The sequence below is a fragment of the Semicossyphus pulcher genome, unplaced genomic scaffold (genome assembly GCF_022749685.1).
Source record: "Semicossyphus pulcher isolate SPU_LCO1_2020_fin unplaced genomic scaffold, fSemPul1.0.p SCAF_9, whole genome shotgun sequence".
Classification (NCBI taxonomy): Eukaryota; Metazoa; Chordata; class Actinopteri; order Labriformes; family Labridae; genus Semicossyphus; species Semicossyphus pulcher.
The window spans coordinates 4602354-4626929 of NW_027211770.1; the positions used below are offsets into that span (position 1 = coordinate 4602354).

At 42.6% G+C, this 24576-nt stretch overlaps 1 protein-coding gene across 2 annotated transcripts in view; it reads left to right on the forward strand.

Annotated features, from left to right (window-relative positions):
* grik2 (glutamate receptor, ionotropic, kainate 2) overlaps window positions 1-24576 on the forward strand; it is a 264962-nt gene that overhangs the window by 210343 nt on the left and 30043 nt on the right. For both annotated transcript variants that reach the window (XM_069655421.1, XM_069655422.1), the window contains 2 exons: window positions 1198-1415; window positions 16065-16290. In XM_069655421.1, coding sequence (XP_069511522.1) covers window positions 1198-1415; window positions 16065-16290 — 444 coding nt within the window. The remainder of the gene's footprint in view (window positions 1-1197; window positions 1416-16064; window positions 16291-24576) is intronic.

Here is a 24576-nt window from a genome sequence, read left to right on the forward strand (position 1 = left end):
AGAAGCACACAGAGCGATTTAAAACAGACATAACAGCCACTACCAAGGGGAGCAGATGTGCCGCGACAAAACTTTCATAACCTAGCGACAGTGACCCGGTGAGAAGCGCTCTGAAATCAAGCAACAAAAACGTTGTTAGTGGACACAGGCCCTAAAACTGTTGTAATGCGGTTAGTTTTATTCACCAACACTTCTCGGTTGGGTTCAGATAAAGATCGTGCTTTGGGCTAAACCAATCAGTCAATGTGGGGACGTACATCCCCGACTCCATGGATGTATAAGGATAACTTTCCACCCATGGACATCGTTCATCTGGTGCATGAAGCAAGAATGACCAAATAACCCAGTTGTTCTCGATAGCTTCAGCATCATGACGCCCGTACAGCAATGCATTAAGGTTTCATTTAACCCCGCCTCCAAACCCATGACTCTGAGACAGTATGCTCTAACTGTGGATTGAGCGGTTACTGAGTTTCCCAATACAAGGACTTAATCATTTAAATAAATGAAAGTGAGTGAGTGTACCTGCTGATTTAAAGACTTTGTAAGTACATAGCAAGTCTTTCTGGGCCAGTGTGTGTCACATGATGGCCGGGTAATTGAAATGACAAAGTTTGGCCACGATGTCAAACTGGCTTCAAAGCCTGGCGCCCTTTCTGAGTGCCTGCTACTCAAACTTTGAGGCAGGAGCCAAACAGCACACCAGGGTGTAATGAGGCAGAACTCTATTGGGAAAACAAATAACACCTTCTGACTAACTAGCATGTGTGTAGTTAGCTTTCCCTAAGTGGTCAGTCTAGACAACCTTTTAGAATAAACTTATGTCTGAATATCCTGTGGATGAATTTAACCTAGTTCTATTAAAGGGACACTTTTTATTTTTAAACTACACAGAACTGATAGAAGATGATCTTGGCATTGTAATTTGTAGAGGAGGCGGTACAGACTCACAGTCAGTCCAGAGAACACAGGAAGTGTGAATCATATCTCCAGCGTTAGACTAAATACTAATCACCATGTCCAACTATGAGGCTGCCCACTCTGCCCACGCTGTGTGTCTGAGTCTGAGTGTCTGATCCAGGCAGCAGATACAGAGGTCTGGCCTGGCACGGCCTGGCCTGGCCTGGTCTGGGTGCTGCCCCTCTCCAGCCTAGTGTTATCCCAGGCCTCACCCCCTCCTCTGCTCCTCTCGTTCAGGATCTGAGCTCATGCCGAAAGCCCTCTCCACCAGAATTGTAGGAGGAATCTGGTGGTTTTTCACGCTCATCATCATCTCCTCCTACACGGCAAACCTGGCGGCCTTCCTCACCGTGGAGAGGATGGAGTCGCCCATCGACTCTGCTGACGACCTGGCCAAGCAGACCAAGATAGAGTATGGGGTGGTGGAGGACGGCTCCACCATGACCTTCTTTAAGGTTGGTTACAGCTGGATATCATTAAACAAGCTACAGTCTGGTGTTTCACCCAGCGCTGTACTGACACTGAAGTCTGAGATGGTTGAGTGATATTAGTGAATATGTCAAAGCTGCATGCATATATTAATAGAGCTCATTTTTTAACTGGAAATACATTTTTATGCCTCCAGCGACTGCAGTGGCCGGAGGCACTATGTTCTTTGGTTGTCCGTCCATCTGTCTGTCTCATTCTTGTGAATCCGATATCTCAGGAACGCCTGAAGGCATCATATTCAGATTGGGCACAAACATCCACTTGGACTCCAGGCTGAACTGAACAGATTTTGGTGGTTGAAGGTCAAGGTCACTGTAACCTTACAGAACAGAAACGTATATTTGGTCCATTTCTCAAGAATTAGTCGACCAGTAGTGACACGATTTCACACAAATCTCTGAAAGGATCAAATTCTTAAGACATGCTGTTTTACATCATAATGTCCTGGAAAAACTCTTCTTTCCAGCCCATTCTCGTGAACGTGATATCTCAGCAATACCTCAATAGTTTCTTTAAAGTGTCCACATTGACTCAAGGACGATGAACTGATCAAAGATGAAAGGTCCAGTCCACTGTCACCACGTCCGTCCAATAACCTCCCAAATATCTAGAGTGAAATGAAACTATCCGAGAGAACGGTGCCGTCATTCCACCCCTCGCTCTGTCCTTTCTGTTATTTGTTCTGCTGTCATGAGAAGATCTGCTGATAATCACATGTTCTGCAGAGACACTGGTATTATGTCCCTCCTGTAAATGATAATAATAATACATTTATTTATAAAGCACATTTAAAAACAGCGACAGCTGACCAAAGAGCTGTACAAAGCCAAAAACCAATCACAGAAGCGTTAAAAACATCAACACATAGAAACATAGAGAACACAAACAGGATATGACAGACACCTGTGGTATAAAAAAAAAGATCAAGAAACAAAACACTGAAGGACATAAGCAGAGTAATAAAGCAGCCTATGCAGAACAGGAAGGCTCGAAAGCTAGTCTGTAAACGTGTGTGAGCCGGGACGTGAAGGAGTCGATGGAGGGAGTGGATCTGATTGACAGGGGCAGGCTGTTCCACAGTCTCAGGATCGTGACTATGAAAGCGCTATCACCTCTTTATTCTTTTAAATATTTTCAGTATTCACATATATCCCCCATGATTGATTGAAACTTTAACTTGACTGCCGCTTCCACTGATACAAAGCCAGGAATGATGGTTGCAAAATAATAAATGAACCTCATTTAACCACCAAATTAACATAATATTGAACATTTCCTTATTGCTGAAATTAATTACAAATTAACTTAACCAACTTATCAACCTTTCTTCCTGCTAATCGAAACACCAAATTAGACAATGAAAATATACCAGGAGCTGTTTTTTCTTTGAATCGTTCCGTATTAATTTTCTGAATTCCTCTGGTTTTCCTCTGTTGGAGTATCACTGATACACCTGCCTCTACTCCATGAACGTGTGCGTAACTTTGGTTGTGGTATTTTATTCTAATACAACTTTCTTTCTCCTTCGAAAAGACACGACCCAAAGACGACTTAATAATGCAGAACCTGCCCAAGATGATTTGTACTTAATTGTTGCAAATTCCCGAACAACTTTGTCATGAACTTACGTACCACAAAACACCCGACACACAGTGAACAGGAGGTCGTCGGTCACTTTGCCCAGTTGGCATTAATGCCATGCCTTTAGGAGTAACTGTAGCTTTATTAGTTATTTCATACTTGGTCTACTTTCACTGATAACCATGCATCTGTATCCTGTACTCACTAATCCTGTTCAGGGTCATGACGAGCTGGAGCCTGCAGTTGGTGACTGAGTTCACACAGACACATTCACACCTTCAGGCACTTTCCCCTTCGCATAACGTGCATGAGAACTCTGTACAGAGGAGTCTGAGGCTGCTGGGTCGTGTTCATCACAGGACTTTCTTGCTATGAGGCGACAGTGTGACCATGATCAAACGCTGCTGTACCTGTTCCAATAGCCTGGAACCATGTAGCAGTGACAGTTGTTCCCCTGCTATGGCTCTGCTTGGTAATCCCCTCAGTGTGTCACATATAGAATACCTGCTGCATATCAAGGATGGTGTGTTAATCCAGTTTGAAACTTCCCTGCAGTTCATCTCTTTGCTCCAAGTTTCTCAACACTTTTTTTTGTTGCATTTTGTCCTTAGCTATTCAAGCCTTTTTTTCACACCTTGCTTTCATCCATCTGTGCAATAAGCTGCGATGCGTTCGCAGGTAACTGTGTGATTAATATGTTTGTGTGTGTCTCTTCTTCACACTGAAACATATTCACACTAATTCATTAGGAATCCCTGGTGATAGCTGAACAGACTCTTTATCATTTCACCGCACAAATTACTGAAAACAACAGTTGGTGTAAGAAGCAGCATATTTGCTTGTTAATCATCCTACCTGTGCTCCGGTCCCTCTGCAGGCAGATTTACAGCCGCAGGTCTGACGCCGTTCGTCCAAATAAATAGTGTAGTATGGCCTCTGTTGGTATATGAAGACAGGATACCAACGCAGATTACACACTTTATTGTTCTGATGTACAAGTGTCAGCACTAAGTAGGCTTCATTTTGCAATATATGGAAAAAACATGCTCCAAACTTTTCAGACCTGCAACAAATACACATAACTGTGTCTAAGAAGCAAGTGCATTTGCTTAATAGAGTTGAAAAACTGAAGATGAAACCTGCTGTTAACTTTCAAGCTTTGGTCTTTAGCGTTAGCCTAGCTTGTAGCTGGTTATTAGCTAACTATTGGAGAATGGTGGTGAAACGTAAAGATTTACAGTCGTTGTAATCACTCAGTGCAGCAAACTCAACCATCTGGACACTTTGTGCTGACTTAAAAAGAAAAACCTGAGCTTCACTTTGTCGGCTGTACATCCTCATACTTCTCTCGACTCACATCCCACAACGAACCGACAAGACGTAGACACATCCATACGTTCCTTTACAAGACCACCCTCCTGCTAAGAGGACCAGAGTCCATGCAAAGCTCCTGGATGTAGTTTTCACTCGTTCTTTTTTCTTTCACTACCGACTGTAAACTAATTAAAAACGTGGTCGACTAAGGTTTTGTTCACACTGCAGGCAAATTCAATCTGTTTCTCAAATGAAACAGGAACACAGACTGTCGGCACTCTTGGTTGAGCAGCTCTGGTAGGCACTACTGATCAGCTTTGCTTGAAAAATGGAGATCCAGCATCTTGCCCTCCTAATAATCATGTTACGACTATGTACATGCACCAGTGAGTCAGGATAAACTTCTGTGTTTGGTCGTAAAAATCCATCAATCCATTTTGTTCCGCCTCCCTGGCGTCGGGTCGCGGTGGCAGCAGGCTAAGTTAGCCCAGACGTCCCTCTCCCCAGCAGCATTTCCCAGCTCCTCCTGGAGGATCCTGAAGTGTTCCCAGGCCAGGTGGGATATATAATCCCTCCAGCGAGCAGGTTGGATGTGACCAGAAAACCTCCAAAGGGAGGCGCTCAGGAGGCATCCCAATCAGATGCCCGAACCACCTCAACTGGTTGTTATGAAAATATAGAACAAAATGTTACAAGTGTAAAAAACAGACATCAGACACACTGCAGAGCAGACTTTAACATGAGCTCCACTGGTCGCTTGTTCCCGTATGTTTGGACCTGTTTGAGTCTGAATGAGTCCCGGTGAAGGCAGAGGGTGTTTGTCCTTCACCGAGTTATCACATTCTGTCCACACATCCTGTCTGAGGTGAAACACGCTGTTGTGATGATGGAGCGTTTTGATCAGAGCTCTCCTCACTGTTATTCTGCCAGCACACACAGATTATGCACACACATCATGATCAGGATTCAAACGCAGAAAAAAAAGACAAAATACCTCCTGTTTGTGTAATTATTGACTTGTGCTGTTAAATGCAAGTCTAATGGAGGATAATTATGTAAATGTGTGCGCAGGATAGTCTCTGAAGCATTGAAGCGCGCCACTCGTCTTCCTCGCTGGGACGTTCCCAATGGACAGCCGCTACAATAACACTGAATAATTTAATAAGCAAACAGACTCCACTGCTGTGCCGTGCTTGTTAGCTAATAAAATCACATCTTATTAAAGGCAGTGCTGCTTTTTCACCTTGTGTGTATAATGGGGTGAGTCTGTCAGAGAGTGAGGCAGAGACAGTAGACCTTTACGTAGCCGTGGCACTGAGCTGCGTGTCCCCAGGCTGTACAAGCCTCCATTGTTTTGCATTAGCTATAAGACAAATGGGAGGGACGCCTGCAGCATGGTGATTACAGCCAGCAGATAAACATTACTGAGATGATACCTGAGAGAGGGCAGAGCAGGGAGGGAGGATGAACTGTTCTTATATCTAAGAAGTCAGTTTGGTTCTGTGGATGACGTTAAAATACCCATGAGCATAAGAGAAGTTGTGATTTAAATAAATAGTACATAATATGGTACAATATTGTTCTAATTATTCAGGGCTTTCCACAAACATATGCAGTTTTCAGCCAGTGTGGAAAAGTAGACAGCTGGGGGGGTCTGGGGGCATGCTCCAAAAACGTGGCTGTAAAAGCTACACTTATTGGTTCCAGCTCGTTTTAATGGCACTCTTCTATCATATAAACTGATAATTATTATGACATATTTTTTTGCTAACCCATTTCTAAACAGTGAGGGAATTATTGCAAAGGAGAATTAGGCCTCATGTGTTTTATCACTCTGTGCCCAGCCAGTCTGTAAACAGCTGTTAGGTTAGGTACAAAATCATTCCTGTACAAATGCTGTTTAATTAATTAGCTTACAATGATCAACAGCCTGCTGACAGTGTTCGTGTTTGGATCTTAATAAATGACAACATAAAGAAAAAAGTAACTGTTGTATCCTGTCACATGCTCAGACTCTCTTTTAGAGCTGCCACTGTAACAGCCGTCCCTGCCTTCTCTCCCAGTATAACCATAAGCGAGGCTGTGACTCGGTGAATTAAATGTCCTCGTATTCCAGCTCTGCTCGCATTTTGGGACTTTTACAGAGAGTAATTATCGGACCCGCGAGGGTGATGTTTTGTCTCTGACCAGCGGCTCAGAGGAGGAGCGGACCACCACGGTGCAATTTAAGTTTAAATCTAGTAACCAGCGAAGCTGTCTGTGTCATTACTTCATATGTGGCTGTGCTACAAATGAGCTGCAAGAGAAATAAAGAAGAGGAAAACAACTGATAATCATCGCCTTACGATTTTGACACAGACAGATGTGATCACCTGAGTCTGGTTCTGCTCGAGGTTTCTGCCTGTTAAAAGAAGTTTTTCTGCCAATGTGCTGAATGTTGCTGCTCATGGTGATTCATGTCGGGCCTCTCTTTAAATAACATAACCAAGAGTCAGTCTACACCTGCTCTGTCTGTAAAGTGTCTGAGATCACTTTGGTTATGGTTTGGCGCTATACCAAAAAAAAGTGATTTGCTTTGATTTGACTGCAGCATTTCCCACAGTGAAAGCAACAGGCATAGGCCTGCAGCTAGTAAAAATGACAAACACTATTTGTGTTGCATCCATACAGATTGCTCCGCTGTAAAAGTATGATGTTGGCTTTATAAAGGTAGGATTCATTGATGGTTCATCCCCTGACCTGTTAACGTCTGTGTGGCGTGTTGGGAAAACGTCTCAATGCTTACTGTGCGTCGTCACGTTGCCGGTGTTTCCCGGTGCTTTCACAGCTCGTAATGACGGCGTCGCTCTTTGTGCAGTAAAATGTAATTCTTCTTCTTGTCTTCAATTCTTTTGCTAATGTCTATAAAACACTGAAGTCTGCTCTCCACCAAATGCAGTGCTCGGCGGGATGCAGCCGGTGCCATGGCTGCGCTCAACAGCACTTTTGATTTTAGGACCTCTTTTTTTTTCATTCATGGTCAAACATCCGCTGACCAGAGATCAGCGCTCACATCCTCCGTCCTACCTTTACTAACTGCAAACTGGCCCTGAATCAGCCGATCAGCTGGGCTGTCATCATTGATTGATCAGCATTTGTCCTGCCTTATTATGTTGATTAACTTAACCAACTACCTATCAGATCTGGGGTGGCCGCAGGGCTGACCAATGAGATTTCAGGGGTGGCCGCTCAGTTGCACATGTTGAGCACAAATTCAGAGCTATAGTGTTTGTCATATGTCGCTGGGGTAAGGTGAACCAAGTTTCCAGGGGAGTGTAGAAGTGGGCGTGGTTTCATCTAAAGTGGTTTGGAAAACTTGTAGATGTGACGGCACCAGTAAAAAGATGCTGAACAGATCATGTATGTTTGCTTCATGCTGAAGTCCTTGCAGGCATAACGCACAGCAAGCTGCAGTTTATATCCAACCCTGCAAAGTCAAGACATTTGTTATTTTACCTCTTTTGTCTTCTTACACGTTGTGTCTTCTTACACTAAGAACATTATACACTAAATGTCTCCTCAGGGTTTTATTCCATCTGTGACTCCTGTTCTGAGTTGGCTTCTAGTATCTGCTCTGTCAGTGAACTTTCTGCAGGTCGAGCTGACAAAGCCACACATGAGTGCAGATTTGGTTTTCCTTTTAGAGCCACTTGTCTTCAGTGTCAACAGTGTATCATAAAGAGTGCATGTAAAATCTGGCATAAGAGAAAGCTTCATAAAAGCAGAGCTGTTGTTTGTGCTGACACAGAGTGTGTGCCTTTCCCTCCGCTCTGTGGATTCTTTTGATTAGAGGTCTTTGAAAAATATGCAAACCACTTTGGCAAGCAGCGACGCTGAGTCTCGACAAGGACTCACAGAGTGTGTGTTGTTAATGTAATTCAAGGCTAGCCTAAAACACACATACACACACACACAAACACAAACACACACACACGCTGAATACTGTATGTATAAAAGATAACCACATAGTGTATACTCACTCAGTTTACTGAGATAAAATGTGTTCAGGGACAAATAACCCAAGACACAGACACATTGTGTGTGCAGACACAAATGATAACTATGAGTCTACTTCCTCTCCTGTTAAGTCTAAAGGAAGTGGACAGGTAAAGTGTGTCACTTCCTGTGGCAGGTAAACGGATTCAGTGTGCAGCAAAGCAACTTTTAGCACCTCTTGTAAAGCAGCTGGTTAAGCTTTGTGTGTTAAACTGTGAAAGTTCAGGAAAAAGCCCCGTTAACGGACAGACAGCTAGATATTATATCTTGTTTAAGCATGAATCCTCTGTGACTGTCCTCACCTCGACAGCACTGGTCGTCTGATCGAACAAGGCAAGCTGCTCTGACAGGAAACCTCGTGTGGCTGCCTGAATATTGACTGCAGTGAGGGAGTCGACTTCAGCTATAAACAGTGTTGTGTTAAAGAACTTTAGGCCTCAGGCTGCTTCATATAAAGTGCTTGTCTGATTGTTTAAAGCACCTGAAACGCTGTGGGAAGTCTGGCCTAGGAGGGTTAAGAACATTTGTCTAGAGTCAAAAAACAGACAAAAAATAGTGATTGATTTACACAGTTCAACAACCTTCCAATTCACCTCATATCAAACTTTTGTTATACCACATGCACATATCTACACGGCCATCCGTCTGGGAAGAACAATATATAAAGACAAAGAATATAAAAATTAACATAGTAAATGTATAAAACTACTCAGGAAACTTTGCTCCAGTTATTGTGAGAGCGCAAAACAAAGCAAGTCATGTATAGACCATATACCAGTGTTGTGAGCAAGTCATCTTTGCTCAAGTCTCAAGCAAGTTTCGAGTCATTTTTTCTTGGGCAGGTCAAGTCAAGTCACTTTTTTTCCACCCAAGATGCAGCACTCTTGCCTGTAGTATCCGGTCTTTATAAAGAGAAAACACAAGGTGTTAGCAGCCCGTCTAATAATGATATAATTGGCCAATTTATATAACCTGTTCAAACAGTATGACAGTGAATTGTATCTGTGTTATCTTGGCACAGACGCAGCCATGATGATGGTCTGCTCTGAGACCGTATTGAGTAGTAACGAGTACGACTGATGAGGCTTCTCTTTGGGGGCTTTGATGTTGCGTGTTGCCATACCGAGGAGTTTGACTGACAGCCAGTCATCCAATCATGATAATCACATACCGGGGAGCTTTTTGAATCATCCAATAATGACTCCCAGTTGCGCTGCGTACATACTTGATAGTTAGACAGAAACTTGACAACATTGAATTTTATCATTTTATATTTAACAGCTAACATTCAAACTTATCAACACACGCAAGTCATCAGAGTCAAGTCAAGTAGTCTCAAGTCATTCATTTTTTGTCAAGTCAAGTCGCAAGTCATCAAAACAGTGAGTCGAGTCGACTCGAGTCCAAGTCACCAAGTCTCAAGTCCACATCTCTGCCATGTACAACCACAACACTCACAGTACTATTATGTACGCTGTAAGTTATACATAACTTTATGCATGGTACACACTGCAAGATAATCAAGATGATTTTGGGCCCGATTCTCCTCTTCAGACAAAAGTAAGCCAAGTCCTGATGTTTTATAGGTTCTAAAGATGATGATCACTGACTCCAAACATCTGTCCAGGGACTACAGATGAACAATAGCCTCTTGGCTAACTCTGGCACATTTACAGCAATGTTCCTGAATGTGCACTGTCCCTGTTACATAAACAAAAAAAATAAGTCTCTCTAGATGTTTCTGACGTGTGCACGATCTGCTTGGAAGAACACCATGGCCGCGCAGATTTTAAATCGTAAATATTAGCCGAACACGCTCTCTGTGGATCGTCAGGTGGAACCAAACGATAGCCAATAAGGAAGCAAGCTGACTGAAGCAGGAAGCACAACAACCACAGCCATGGCGACCAAAGCAAACCTAAAGTAACATGTACAGCCCGTGTTTACGCCGTCTCCACCACTTCATCCACAGTTTGTTCTTTTTTCTTCCTGCACTCATTCTTCCTGCCCGTCGTCTGCCATGTTTGTTTACTCTAAAGTCTCGTTTGTCCGCCAGAGATTTAGTGAGATTTCCAGCTGTGAGAGTCGGACTCTGGTTGTTGGTGAATTAATCTGTCAGTGTGTGCTGTGCTGTTTGGGTCATATCATTGCTCTCGACACACTACAGGAACAAAACTGTTCAATGTGTCATTATCTCTCGTCATGTGTGGCTTTCTCACATTTTACATATCTGTTAACATTTTAAACATCTCTTAGTGTGGGCCAGCCTTCAGCAGCGACTCTTATAAGAGTAAAAATAATCCCTTCACTATTCATGGTCAGAAAGAAAGTTATTAATCACAGGATTGATTTAAGTACACAAACCGGTTAGAAAAGTTTGTAAATGTAACCTTAAGACTGCAAATAAAGGGACAGAATATGTTAAACCTTTGGCACAAGTTAAATGTATTTATTTTTTGGCTGTAAAACAAAAGATCATAATCCACCTGCAAAACAGCGAGTTTCCTGTAAGATGAAGGTGCATGGGTTCGGAGTTCTGACTGCTTTTGGAAACTGGTTGGTCTAGATCCTATGATTGTTGTAAACTGGTTTGGAGAGGATTAGAAATGGTGAGACTATCTGTGTATCTTTTGTTTTTGGCTTAATGTTTCCAAAATGCCAAGAAACAATGCCGATAGTGCAGCATCATTTGAACAAGTTCAAGTTAGAACCTAAAGAGCTCATATTTAAGTCCATTGTGGCATCAACTAAATGATGTGTGCAAGGCAGGATCAGCTTTATTCTGTCAGTGTCACAAAAGGGACTTCATTCACTTGCGTACAACTGAGTGTGACGCAATACATGCTTTGAGGAGAGACTGTCTGAAGGCCTGTGTCCTTGTCCACACGTGATTCATTGTGTCAGGACTACAAAGGCGTGTCAGAGAAACGGAGCTCTCAGTGAGAGGTCAGGGAGGAGCGTAACGCAGAGAGGCGGAGGCGGTGACAGCAGAAGGACTGGCGCCTTGTACTTGGAGGGAACAGAACACAAGGCAACTTGCAATGCCATAAATTGAGACAAAAGTTAACTGAATGTTGATAGAGTGTCACTGGACTTCTAATATGAGCATCATTTTTCAGTGTGAAACAACAACCCACTTTATGCAGCGTGTTTGCTTTCCAAGTCAATTTAAAGATGAAATGACCGTCGTCAAAGTCGTATCATTTGGATCGAGGTTTGCTGGACAATGCTTGACGCCCGATGTCTCGAGGCTGCATCAGAAATGTTGGATCCCACCTACATTCCAAATATTTTATAAGTAGTTTGCTTGTCTGGTTCTGCTGACACAACGTAACAAAACATGCATTTTTACTTTCTACAAATCTGCATCATGTATTTATTTCAGCATCAGCGGCCTGTTTATTAGAGTTAAATCAAAATCAGTTTATTGTGGGTTTATACCGCTGTAGTGAGCCAGATTTCAGCCAACTTGCTCGATACATCCTCAAGGAGCTGGAATCTAATGCAAAGTTAATCTCGCCATAGTTCCTGGAGAAGGAGGTGAAATTAGGACGATGTTATGCTTTTGCCAAACATCTCGGCGGACGAATATTTGCAGGTTGTCTTGAACCAACACAAATAAACAAAAATGATCTCTTGCTAAGTTCAGGAGGGTCTAAGAAATGACTTGTGCATCTGTGTTTCACCTGACTTACTGAGCATGACAAAGAGAAGGCCAACATGCTCCACAGGGTGTTGGATACAGAGTGTGAACATGAATCCCAAAGTCACTCGGTCTCCTTAAAGACCTCTCGAAAGCTAACAGTGGATCTCACAGGACCTGCTGTAGTCTGCTCTCCGCCTGATGAATATCTTAAAGTAAATATAGTCTTGCATCTCTAACAACATTATCATGTTAAATGAGTCTGCTCTCATTAAGTCTGCGATTTGATTTTCCAGAGCTGGGATGATTACTGTGCACTTTTGTTTGCTGCTCCCCCGAGGTCCCAGAGCGCAGCTTTAGTTTGATTTGTTATTTTGTCGACTCTGCACTGTTGGCCAGAAAATAGGCTCCATAGCTACTGTTAGCTGCTACGTGATGTTTCAGGACTTGCTGACCCAAACCCACTCCTTTACTCGCACAGCTCAGAGACGCGAAGCAAGCAGAACAATTAATGTCTTGTTTTCAGACAAGAAGCTGAACTTTCTGTGGAAGGGTGGAGGAGCCGTCTGACAGGGCCTGCAGGGGATTTCTCCCAATCCAAAGCTGACTGCAGGTTTGGATTGTGATAGGAATTTAAATCTGTGTTTTCTGCATAAAATAGAAACTGAGCAGAATGCTTCGTTAAGACCCTGTGCCCCGACTGCTTATTAGAATGTCTTTATTGCTTGATAGCTAGGACATAGAGACTTAGAGAACACAGGGTGGACAAAATAACATAATTATAAGACCATTAAAACCTATTGGTTTGGTAAGGGAAAGGTTGTCGTGTTTAAAATAATATACAAAACTTAACCCTACTTAAAAGCTGAATTAAACAGGTCTTTAATTTCTTTTTAAAAATTCCAAGGCATTTTGCTGTCGTAAGATCCAGGGGGAGAGAGTTCCACAATTTAGGGCCATTAAAACTCAAAGCTGCCTCACCAGGATTCTTGAGACACTCTAGGAGCTTCTAGAAGAAAGGCAGTGGAAGATCCGAGACTGCGGGTTGGGATATAAAATGAGAGGCTGTCAGCGATGTATGTAGGTGCTAAATTATGTAAGGCCTTGTAGACGAGTAAAAGTACTTTAAAATCAATTGTAAAAGGGGCGCTGGTTTAGCGAAGTTGGTAGAGCCGGCACCACGTGTCTAGAGGCTAAGGTCCTCGACTCCCGGTCCGTCGATCCATTTGGTTCATGTCTTCCCCCTATCTCTGCTCCCCACATTTTCTGTCTCTCTTCTGCTTTTTTATCTAATAAAGGCAAAATGCCAAAAAACTGGTAGCCTGTGCAGAGTCGAGAGCAGATAGGTCATGTGATCTCTTTTCTTTGTGTTAGTTATAATCCAGGCTGTAGCATTCTGGATTAACTGTAATGTTCTGAAATGTTTTGGGGAGACCAGTAAAGAGAGAGTTGCAATAATCTAAGCAGCTGGTAATAAAAGCATCTATTAGCACTTCAGCATCTGTCTGGTTTTGGAAAAATATTCCTAGGATGAAAAAATGATGTTTTTGCAACCTTGTTAAAATGTTTAATAAAATTAAGATCACAGTCTAAAATCACTCTCAAATCTGTAACGTGTTTAATGTGGTTGGAGAGGCTGGTAAAAACAGATTCTAGTCTCTGCTGCTGTGTTTTTGTACCGCCGAGGAGAATGTCAGTTTTCTGCCTGTTTACTCTTAAAAGGTTTTTACTCATCCAAAGATTAATATCGTCAAGACAGTTCAAAAGAGAATTTAAAGCACTGTGGTCAGTCGGGTGTATCATCAGCGTAACAATGATATTTGACATGTTTGAATGCTGATTACTTATTATTTTACCCAGAGGGAGCATATAAAGGAAAGAGAATAGGACCTAGAATACTTCCTTGAGTAACACCATAATCAATGTCAAATGTTGCTGAAACACAATCACCTAGACTAACTAAGAATTTTCTGACAAGTATGAACAAAACCAGTCAAGTACTGTGCCTGAGAGACCCACCCGTTTCTCAAGGCGATCAATTTATATGGTATGATCAATCGTATCAAATGCGGCGCTCAAATCAAGCAAAAGCACAGACACATGTCTCATGTCATTTACCACCTTTAACAATGTAATTAAATGTCTTTGGATAGAAAAACAAATGTAGCATATGAATGTGAATAACTTGGTTCTTTGTAAAAGTCAAGATTTCCTTAAAATTTGACCCCCCCTCCGATCTGGACGGCTCGATGACCTTTCTGAGCTTTTGATGATATTCCGATTTTAAAATGATCATATTGACTATATTTAATGTGTACATTGATCGGCCTCATGTAAATGAACCCATCTGTAACATATTTTTAAAAAAAAAAGGATGATATTACTTCAGCATCCTTTGCGCTCCAGATCATTGCACTGTTGTCTCTCGTAGCATACACATGAGTTTAATGTTTAATATGCAGAGAGCAAAGTTAAACCAGAGTCAGATCCCTTGTATGTGTACATACCTGCCCAATAAAGCTGATTCTGATTCTGAATCGGTAACTGTAAAAACGAATTAGCATCACACTGAAAGCTTATTTGCTCACAGACTAAATGATGCCGTATCCTGTCAATCTGGACTGAGTGTTATTGGAAGCAATTACATGACACAAACCAGTTAGTGCACAGTGTAAAGACTCACTCGAGCAGTAATAGAGAGGATTACTCACTCAGCATGTTGATCTAACTAAGGCTGGTGGTGGTTTTGGCTGGCTCTTTTCTCCCCATCACCCCACATCACTCACTGCTGCCTAACACGCAGCTGGGGGCCTTTCAGCTCTTGCGAACAGTGTTTGTGAGTTAAGGACAAACAGTGAAGAAACGCAGGACTAAAATCTACAGCACAGATCTGTACAGCACGAGACAGCATGGCTTCAATATGGTGACGCGATTAACCAACAAGAGGACAGCGTTGAGGTGCAAACTTCAGAGACTTTTTGGGACATGCTTTTTAGTGACTGAAGGAGAGGAGATTGATTGAGTTTGACTGAACAGAAATATATGACACATTCTGCGGTGCTATGGATGGATTATCTTGGACTTGTCTGCTATTTTGGTTTGACAGCTATTCATCTTGTGTACCCGTTGCGTTTTCTAAAATCTCTTGTATGATTTAAGCGTAATCAGCTCTGGGTCCCTGTGTGGAGGTTCTGGGAAGCCCGTGTTGGCTCCCTGCCTGACTTGTAGTGTAGGTGGTTATCTGGCTCTCCATGTATTCACAGCCACTGCTCTCGCCTTATCAGCAGTCTGAGGCTTGCATGCTCAATCGCCTGATTTGTCAAGGGTGACTCCAAAAGATTCTGATAGGCACTCCGCAAATCACCCAGTTGATCTAAAATATCGACCAGCCACAAAAAGTCATTACACACAATAATGGCGGGCAGGACCTTGAAGATGTGACTTAATTAGGTTTCAAATGGCTTCAAAAATGCCTTCAAATCAGCTCCCCTGGAGAGTAATGTGCTCTTGGATTTTTCTCCATGATTACAGGTGTAGAAAGTGAGGCACACTGCTGCTGACAACGCCGCTGCTGCTCCTAACTACAGATGATAGCTGCAGCACAGACAGCAGCCAGAGCACGGCCATACAAAATCACACTGCTGCTGCTGTTTAGCATGCTCGTCTGCTTCAGCCTATATTCTCCTCACAGGAGATAATGACTGAGGCAGACAGAAGGCATATAGTGTTGCTGGAGCTGCACAAAAAGTGAAGCAGATGACGTGTTTTCTTAATGAAATTTGGAAAATAATTGAATGTAAATGTGTCTGCGGGCTTAGATAGAGCTGCGTGCATTGGCAGTATTTAAATGAGTTATGTGAGTGCTCTTCTTCTTTTACTCGCTCAGAGCAGTTTAACTGCTGGAAACAAAAGCAATTCTTCATCAACCTCCAACCCCCACAATCATCAAAACAGAGTTCAGCCTTTACAATGCTTGACTGCCACATGTTTTAATAAAGTAAGACGGTTTCTTTTCTTACTCACGATGTGTGTCTCCTCACAGAAAACCAAGATCTCAACCTATGATAAGATGTGGGAGTTCATGAGCAGTCGGAGGCACTCAGTGATGGTGAAGAACATTGAGGAAGGCATTCACCGTGTGCTCACCTCGGACTACGCGTTCCTCATGGAGTCCACCACCATCGAGTTTGTGACGCAACGCAACTGTAACCTCACCCAGATAGGAGGCCTTATTGACTCCAAAGCCTATGGGGTCGGCACTCCAATGGGTATGTATGAAACTATTCTCTTATACCGACATATTCTACGTATGCATTCAATAACTACAGCCTACTTTCTGTTACTGCATTGTGAAGTCAGCAGTTCTTAACATGACATGCCACTTTAGCAGGAATCAACAGGACAGAGCTGTCTTCTTTGGGTCATGTGTCATTTAGATGCTACTACTGTCATGAAGCCATGGTCAACCACTGTCCTGCTGTGTCAATGCCTTGAGGTGCAGAGTATGTATTATCTCCTACCTGGTCTCACAGGAGTTTGTGGAAGAGCCTCAGAATGGAAACAGTCTTTTTTGTTGGTCCCATTCTTCACAAATGGTACGAGTGGTGACTTGGAATAGATGCAGACAGTCTGCTGGGAGGATGGTCCGGCAGATGGATCATTCAAACAAACCATGGATGTGCCATGAGGATACCAGAGCTTCCTAACCTAACCAGGTTGTTTAATCCCTACACACACCAGACTTCTTGGTTAAGTTTAGGAGTCGATCATGATTTGGGCTAAGATAATGTAACTGAATAAAGGTGAAGTCAAGTCAAATTTGCCTTGACAGAAACTACTTCTTACACCCACAAAGATATATTTTGATGATTCATATATATGTTTAATTACTTGTGGGAACCAACTAATAGAGCGTGTAGGTAACGCTGGCAATTCAATGGAAGTGACGCCTGGAAATCTGAAGCTTTAGCCAGATTACATGCACTCTGCTTCAACATGACTGCAGACATTCAGACAGGAGATGATGAGAGTGTGGATGAAGATCTCTGCCTCAGAGTTAGACAGAGATTTGCCAGAATCTGGAGATGTTTTTCATGTGGTAGAAAGTGGACTTGATGATTTGGATGTGTGACTGGAATGAGTGTGTGTACGCCCAGGTTAGGGACCTGTGCTGCCATCACCAGGTCACGATAATCCTCCTTTCTCTCCACATAGAACAGCAAAACAGTCGGTCAAAAGGTAGAACAAAAACATGCACAGGATAATGTAGGGCAAGATGCATAAAAAAGTTCTGTAACATTTAAAACTCTGCAGTTGCAAATGAAAGTTGTGTCACTGTATTTTTCAGTGTTTATGCTGCAACACATCCCCGGGGGTAACCCAGGTGAAGGGAATACTTAGAGGGAGAATCCTGGGGCTATCTCCAGCAGGCAGAGTGTAACACTGTCACATAAACAGAGGGATGAATAGGGAGGGTGGTTCATTACACGTTATGTGTGTGGAGGTGCAACGTTTGATTACAGGGCTCAGCAGCAGAATGTCATAATCCTGTTACATATAGAGCTAGAGAAAAACTGTGGTTAGGAGCCTGCAGAGTTATAACGAGCAGACAGAATGATGATCTTATGCAAAAGGCTGCTCTTAATCAAATTTACTCAGAAGGAGGCGGTTGTAAAATAGTTTCTACAGCGTTTATGCTCCTGTAAATGTGGCTTTTCAGCTACATGATGACTGAATGAAAGCTAGTCTATTAAACCTGAAGCTTTAAAGCTCCGACGACCTGAACGACATAAACCAGGCTCTGGTTTACTGTATGTTTATACTTGGAAAATATAAGAGAAATACTACAGGAAAAAGAATATGACGCTAATGTTAGATTAATAATCCTTTTGCCAGTGTACAGAATTAATTTCATACAGAAGAGCTTAAATCATGACAGTCTAAACCTGCAGTAGAAATGTTGCACATCTGTTAAGGGCACATCTGGTAACCACGGACGAGCAAATAGTTTTGGCCGTTTCTGTCGGAGCTGTACGTGTGACACTCAAACAGTATCACTATAGAGACCGAAAAGGCCATTTGTGGGAGCAGATTGGCCGGACACTAGGGGGGAACTCACTAAAGGACTGTGCAGCTTTTGTGCAGGCAAAACCTGTATGAATGCACCCCAAAGAGCGCTGCAGAGCAAACAGCCTCTTTTGCGCATATTTAAATGAGTCATTAAGCAGACCTTCAGGGTAAATTTGGCTCCTTTCTGTATAAATGAGCCTTGTGGCAAAAAGCACCTCATTCACAAACTGCAGCGCTAACAGCAGCGCCCAGTTACAGTGAGAATATACTGTCTGCAGAGAGCTGGTGGGAACTGCAGTGGACCTTTTATAAGGGCTGTCACGCTCAGAGTTTACACTGATCATGACGACAATTCACCTTTTGTGTGATCAAAAAATGTTTGTAAAAACAATCTGTTAATAATATATTGTCATTATTATTATAATCTGGAGACCATTCAGTCCGGGGCTGTTCGAGGCTCAACCCCGGCTCACGGGCACATTTTGGAGCCGTTACGCATGACGGGGATTTTTATAAGAACGAGCTGCTGTTCGAAAAGTTAATCTAGTAAACACCTGTCGAGTCTGGACTTCACAATAAAGTGTAAAAGAGCGGCCCCCTCCTCTCCCTGCTCATCATGGAGTTGAGACCTGTCACGGCGCGGCGCAGCAGAGAGCAGAGGTGCAGACAGCTCCACTCCACAATCAGACAGAACAGAGACGGAACTGTCAGCGGGGGCAAATTATGCACAATTTATGGAGCTATCAGCAGCCACAATTCATTACTAGTGAATTCCCCCCTACATGTTGCTGGTCAGTGTTGTGCTTTTATCGCCCCACGCGTTGTAAGCATGTTGTTAGCTGTGTAGTAAGTTTAACTTATTGTCGTCATAGAAACAAAACCGGCGTGCAGCATTTTTTCTCTCACTGCACAAGTGCTTCATCCCAGCCCTCCCCAGCGCCCTGCCAGCGCTTTTCTGCCAGAAAAAAGGTGCTACACGGACACGGGGCCTCATTCCACACTGTCTGGTTGTAGAGCTGCAACTTACCGTTATTTTCTTAATGGATTATTTTCACGATTAATGGATTAATCGTTTAGTTTTTGAAATATCAGAAAGTTGTTAATCACAATTTTCCAGAGCCCAAAGTGAAGTCTTTACATTTCTCCTTCTGTCAAACAAACAAAGACTTTTCATTTCCTAAATGAAACAAACATTACATTTAAGAGGCTCAAAGCACCAGAACCATTCATCCATCTTCAGAATGTTTGGTGATTCAGTTTCTATCGACCGATTATCCGCTCATTTGTTCCAGCTTCATCTGACCGTATCACATATTGTGATCAGCTCTTTATTGAAGCTTAAATAATAATGTGAGCAACAGAAACATCCTGCGAGCCCCCACATTAAGCCTTTGTACCTTTGGAAGCTCAGCACTAGTGTTTAAAACAGGTTTGGGCACCGGTTAAATCAGTGACCATATACAGAGGCTACAGTCCTCAATGCGGCGGCCCCGGGTTCAACTCCCGCCCTCGGCCCTTTGCTGCGTGTCATCCCCACTCTCTCTTCCCATAGCCAAAAAATAATCTTTAAAACATAGGTTCTTATACTCCGACATGTTGACATGAACATTTCTAGAGATTATCTGAAAACAGAAACTCTTTCTCCGTGGAGGTTACATGATATCCAGTATCCTCCTGACAAATCAGGGAAATGTCCTCCGGGACTGTGAGTGTTGGCAAGGTCGCTGGCTGCTGTTTGTGTACGCTCTGCTGCTCAGCCTCACAGGGTAATTTGAGTGACTGCTTTGCTGTGTGTGAAAACAGTGGAGGTAGGCTGTATTTGTTTGGGGTGATTGCATTACCTGACTGATGTGCATCTTTTGAAGGTTTGCTACAGTGTGTGTATGTGTGTTTGTATTAGTGTGTGTGCACACTTACATTACAAACAGTGGACCAAGGCGTTCATGAGATGGGGACCAAAAACAGGGGACATTTTGGAGGTCTCCTTTAAATCATGGTAACAATCATGTCTAAACAACTGAGGACGATTACCTTAATATTTTGGAGAAAGACTTTAAAGTATTTTTTCTATTCTATACCTGTTTATCTTCATGAGTCCTCACTCTGTTGGTGTGGCGCAATAATCCACTGATGGTAATATAGGAATGTAGCTGTGTTTGCGTGTGCATTTTATTTTGTATGTATACGTGTACATGCTGGTGCAGGTGCCTGACTTACATTGTATATATGTTCCTTTGATGGAACACATAACAGAGCATGCATTGTATTCATACTATGCATGTTTATGTGTCACTGAGAGAAAGAGAGGGTGGAAGGAATGAAAGCAGAGAGCCTGTGGCGGCTCGTGCACCGCACAGATTGTCCGTACTGAAGAAGCAGGGTGTTAGCATCATTTGTCCCTGGTGGCCCATTCACATGCAGTCAGAACAAGGTATTTAAATTGCTAATCCTACCCTTTTAGTACCCTTTACCATATGCAGCCTGTATTCCCATGTAGCCGGGTCATTTAGCATATATCTCATTGACTTGAACAGAAAGGAGGTGTCGGCCTGCATTAGCACTCAGCCTCTGATGGAGCCACAGCACTCAGCGCTTGGCGCCTTGGCAGCTCTCTGTGCTCTGTAATGGACAGACGAAGCTCACCTCCCAGCTGTTAGTCATGGCTAATGGTGTGTTTACTACATGACACATCTACTGGCAATCTCTGTTGATTTTTTTACATCGACATTTACACATCTAAGGGCCGGATTAGGAACATAGATGCATCCTGTGTGTTTCAGGTTTTATTTAAGAAAACTATATTGATTAAATGCACAACACTTTATATTATAACATGCAATATTAGCAGCCTCATCCCCCATCACAGAAACTTTTCCAGGACACATTTTTGGAACACAGAAACTTCAGTGAACCTGCAGAGAGGGTTGTCCAGTGAATGCAGGGTCTCTACCTACACGCGCTGAAGTGTCCTTTATTCGGCCAGTGCCTCGCATGGGCGAAGGAAGCGGTTAGTGTGTGGGAGTGAAGCGGTCCATGAGAGTCAAATTTTAAACCACTTAAAAGCAGTCCATTTACCATTGAACGGGTAAAACCAGGATTTAAATGTAGTTCTTTCACCATCATTCCAGGCCCCCCAAAGCTGCTTCTCGTAGGTCAGTACTGTCCAATAACCGAGGGTGTGTCACCCAGTGTTGCAGGGAGAACCAAGAGTTGTACTTGAGCTTATTGACTCATGTAAAAGGGCAACATAAGAAGATAGTGTCTTTGCAAATCAGAGATAATGTGAGAGAATAACATGGGAATCTGAAAACACAAACACTTTCACTTGTTGCTTTAATGTTTATTATAATTTCTGACACGTTCTTACCCCCAACTGCAAATTCAGCAGTTTGGTCAGTGGCCCTACGGTTCAGAATATGATGATCTCGGCACGCCTCTAGTGACAGCTTTGTTCATGCAGGACTCTGTGATCAAGTTAGCGTTTCTAAATATGCAACGTTCTGTTCGACTTTGAAAAAGAAAGCAGTCCTGTCAGTGATAATAAATAAGCAATGTCTGGTTAGACTTTCAAATTAAAGCTTGATGAGAAAAATAGAACAGTTCATGACTTTTGGATGAGCTTCAATAAACTAACACGAGATTACGATGACAATAAATAATGTGATTTATGTTTGGAAGTGTTGTCCAGGCTGCCGTATTTGACAAGGTGGGAGCGAAAAGGGGGGGCTGCTTATTCCACACATGAGCACTTTGATACTACTTGTTTTAAATCTTTATTGAAGCTTTTTCATTCAGAGACACTTGCAACATGTGCTGTGAATATTTATAATAATAATATTTAATACGCCTTATTTATAGAGCTCTTTACAAACCAAAGCAGAGTGCTTCACAGATAGAGATATTGAACTACAACACCAGAATAAATTAGGTAGGTAGGTCGGTCGGTAGGTTACAAGACATATGAAATCACACATCTGTCAACCCAACCTCTTAAGCCCGTCAGAGAATAATACAATTACAGACAAAAATAAAAATAATATACTGTATAATAATATAATAAAATAATATTAAAATTACAACTACACTTATACAATCATACAATTGTACAGCTAGCAAAATGAAAAAGTTAAAGGCATAAAATAAAGAAACAATAAAATCACCTCAGATAAAATCAGGAAATGTTTCTTGATAAAAGTGAGACTGTAAAGACTTACAGGAAGACTCCGACGTTTTAATTTGTTGAGGCTGGTTGTTGCAGAGCCTCAGAGCCCTGACAGCAAAAGCCTGAGAAGAGACAAAAGACCACTGCCTGATGATCTCAAACTACACAGGGGGTCCATGAGGGATTTAAGGTGTAAAATTTAACCTGGAGCCAGGTCATTAAGAACCTTATAGATTGTCAATAAGATTCTAAAATCAATCCCAGAACAAACAGGACCTGTTAAGAGGCTAAAACTTTCATGACGTGAGCATACATTTTGGTTCCCTGGCGAGATCTCTACAAGATGTCAGTGAAATCCTCGAATGCATGAAAAATCTGAACAGGTTCCTGGTCAGTACTACAAACAGGCATGTATGGAAATGTGACAATTTCTACATCATATTTTATATCTGAAAGTGCTTATTACAATTATGAATGGTTTTTTTATATTGTTAGAAAACCCCTGTTATGGTAAAGAAATAATAAAATGGTATCTAGCCATCCTTAATTAGTCAAAATACTGAGTGTGTCTGCGGGGAACCAGGCGGGGGAATCTGCCCAGATTGTGAAGTTAAGATTAGGTTCGTTCTCTGCCTCTCTTCAGGTTTGGCTTTTTGGTGGATGTTACTGTTCTCACTTACTGTACTAAGGATACTGCTTCAGTCACTTTAAAGGGATAATTCTCTGTTTTTTTGGCAGTTTGTGAGTATTTCCATTAGGTCATTAAATGCAGTGACTGCCTGTACTTCCATTACAGGATTCATTCGCCCATTTTCTACAGGCAGCTCGCGAAGCTTCTGTCTCCTCCTCTTCCCTGAGTGTAGTCCCAGGAGGCTCTGCATTTTCCACATCCTTCTTTTCCCTTTGTCTCTCTTCCTGATGACTATCAATCTTCATTTAGCTTCATTAGGTGTTATTAATCAAACAGGGTAAGGGGGAAGTGTCTGTGCTACTTGTCAGCAGGCTCCTGTCCTTCGACGTGACTCTGCTGCTGCCCTCCAGGTGCCTCAGCCTCGCCTCATAAACTGGAAGAGTCCTGAATGCATTTCTGTTAGATAGAAGATCTCCAAAGCCGTGACCTGCGGCAGTTTACCCCAACCCCCAACCCTCAGCTCCCCGACACGTTCACCACCTCCTGAGCACACTCTTATTAGAAAGTGAGCAGACATAGAATGAAGATGCAGGATGCAGCGGGATGCAGCGGTTCTCCTGAAGTCCCTGAATGTGAAAACATCTACAACTGTTTCCAAACAGGACTTCACATCTAATTATGGGAACAACATGTCTATAGGCTGATGACAGAAAGGAGACGAACTGAAAGACAGAGCAATAATTAGAAATGCTTTATTTGATATAGGATGCACAAAAAAGAAAAATGTGATGATTGTAGTGAGTCTTTATTTTACAACCTTAATGGATGTGGCCCACATTTCACACGTTCATATACTGATGACAGAGGCTGCCATTCAAAGTGCCAAATCGCCAAGCTCCAATCAGAAGCTTCAGTGTCTCTGAAGCTCAGGACACTTCGACATGCAGCAGCCGGGTATTGAACCACCAACCTTCAAACTGAAAGACAACCACTGAGCCACACCTACCCCAGTAGTCTTTGGTGCCAAACATAGCCAGACTGCGACCCTTTTCTGTTTAGGCATAATTAATGTTTAGTAAAGATCATTGTTAGGTCATAAAACAAATCACTGTTGACTTCTGGTTTCACATGGGACACACGTGGCTGCCTCCTGGGAGACAGAGAAACGTAAAGGCTACTCTACCACGTACTGCACGGAGCCCCGACTGACACAAACAAGCTATAAAATACATGAGCTTCAAATTTGTGCTGACTGACATGTAAAAAAAAAACTTCTATTATATTGTTGTGACTTTTTTACAAGCTGCAGTGAGACTGGGTCGAGTTCTGCACCTCGTGTGTACATGTAAATTATTCTTGGATATCACTGTTTAAGGACCACACATTGATTATCGCTTTGCTCTAAAGGCAATTACCCTGCGAGGCTCAGGTCAGGTCATTTGTGGACCAAGATTGTTTAAAGGAGCCAACAAAACGCGGTTCTCTTATCCTGCAGCTCGGAACTGAAGAAAAACACATTTTACAGAATGTAAAAGCTGCACATTTTGGCCTTTTGTGGCTTGTTTGTTTGTTTGTTTGGATGGATGGATGGAATGAATGGTTGGATGGATGGATGGATGGATGGAATGAATGGATGGATGATGGATGGATGAATGGATGGATGGATGTGTGCAAAAAGCTCAGTCAGGTGGC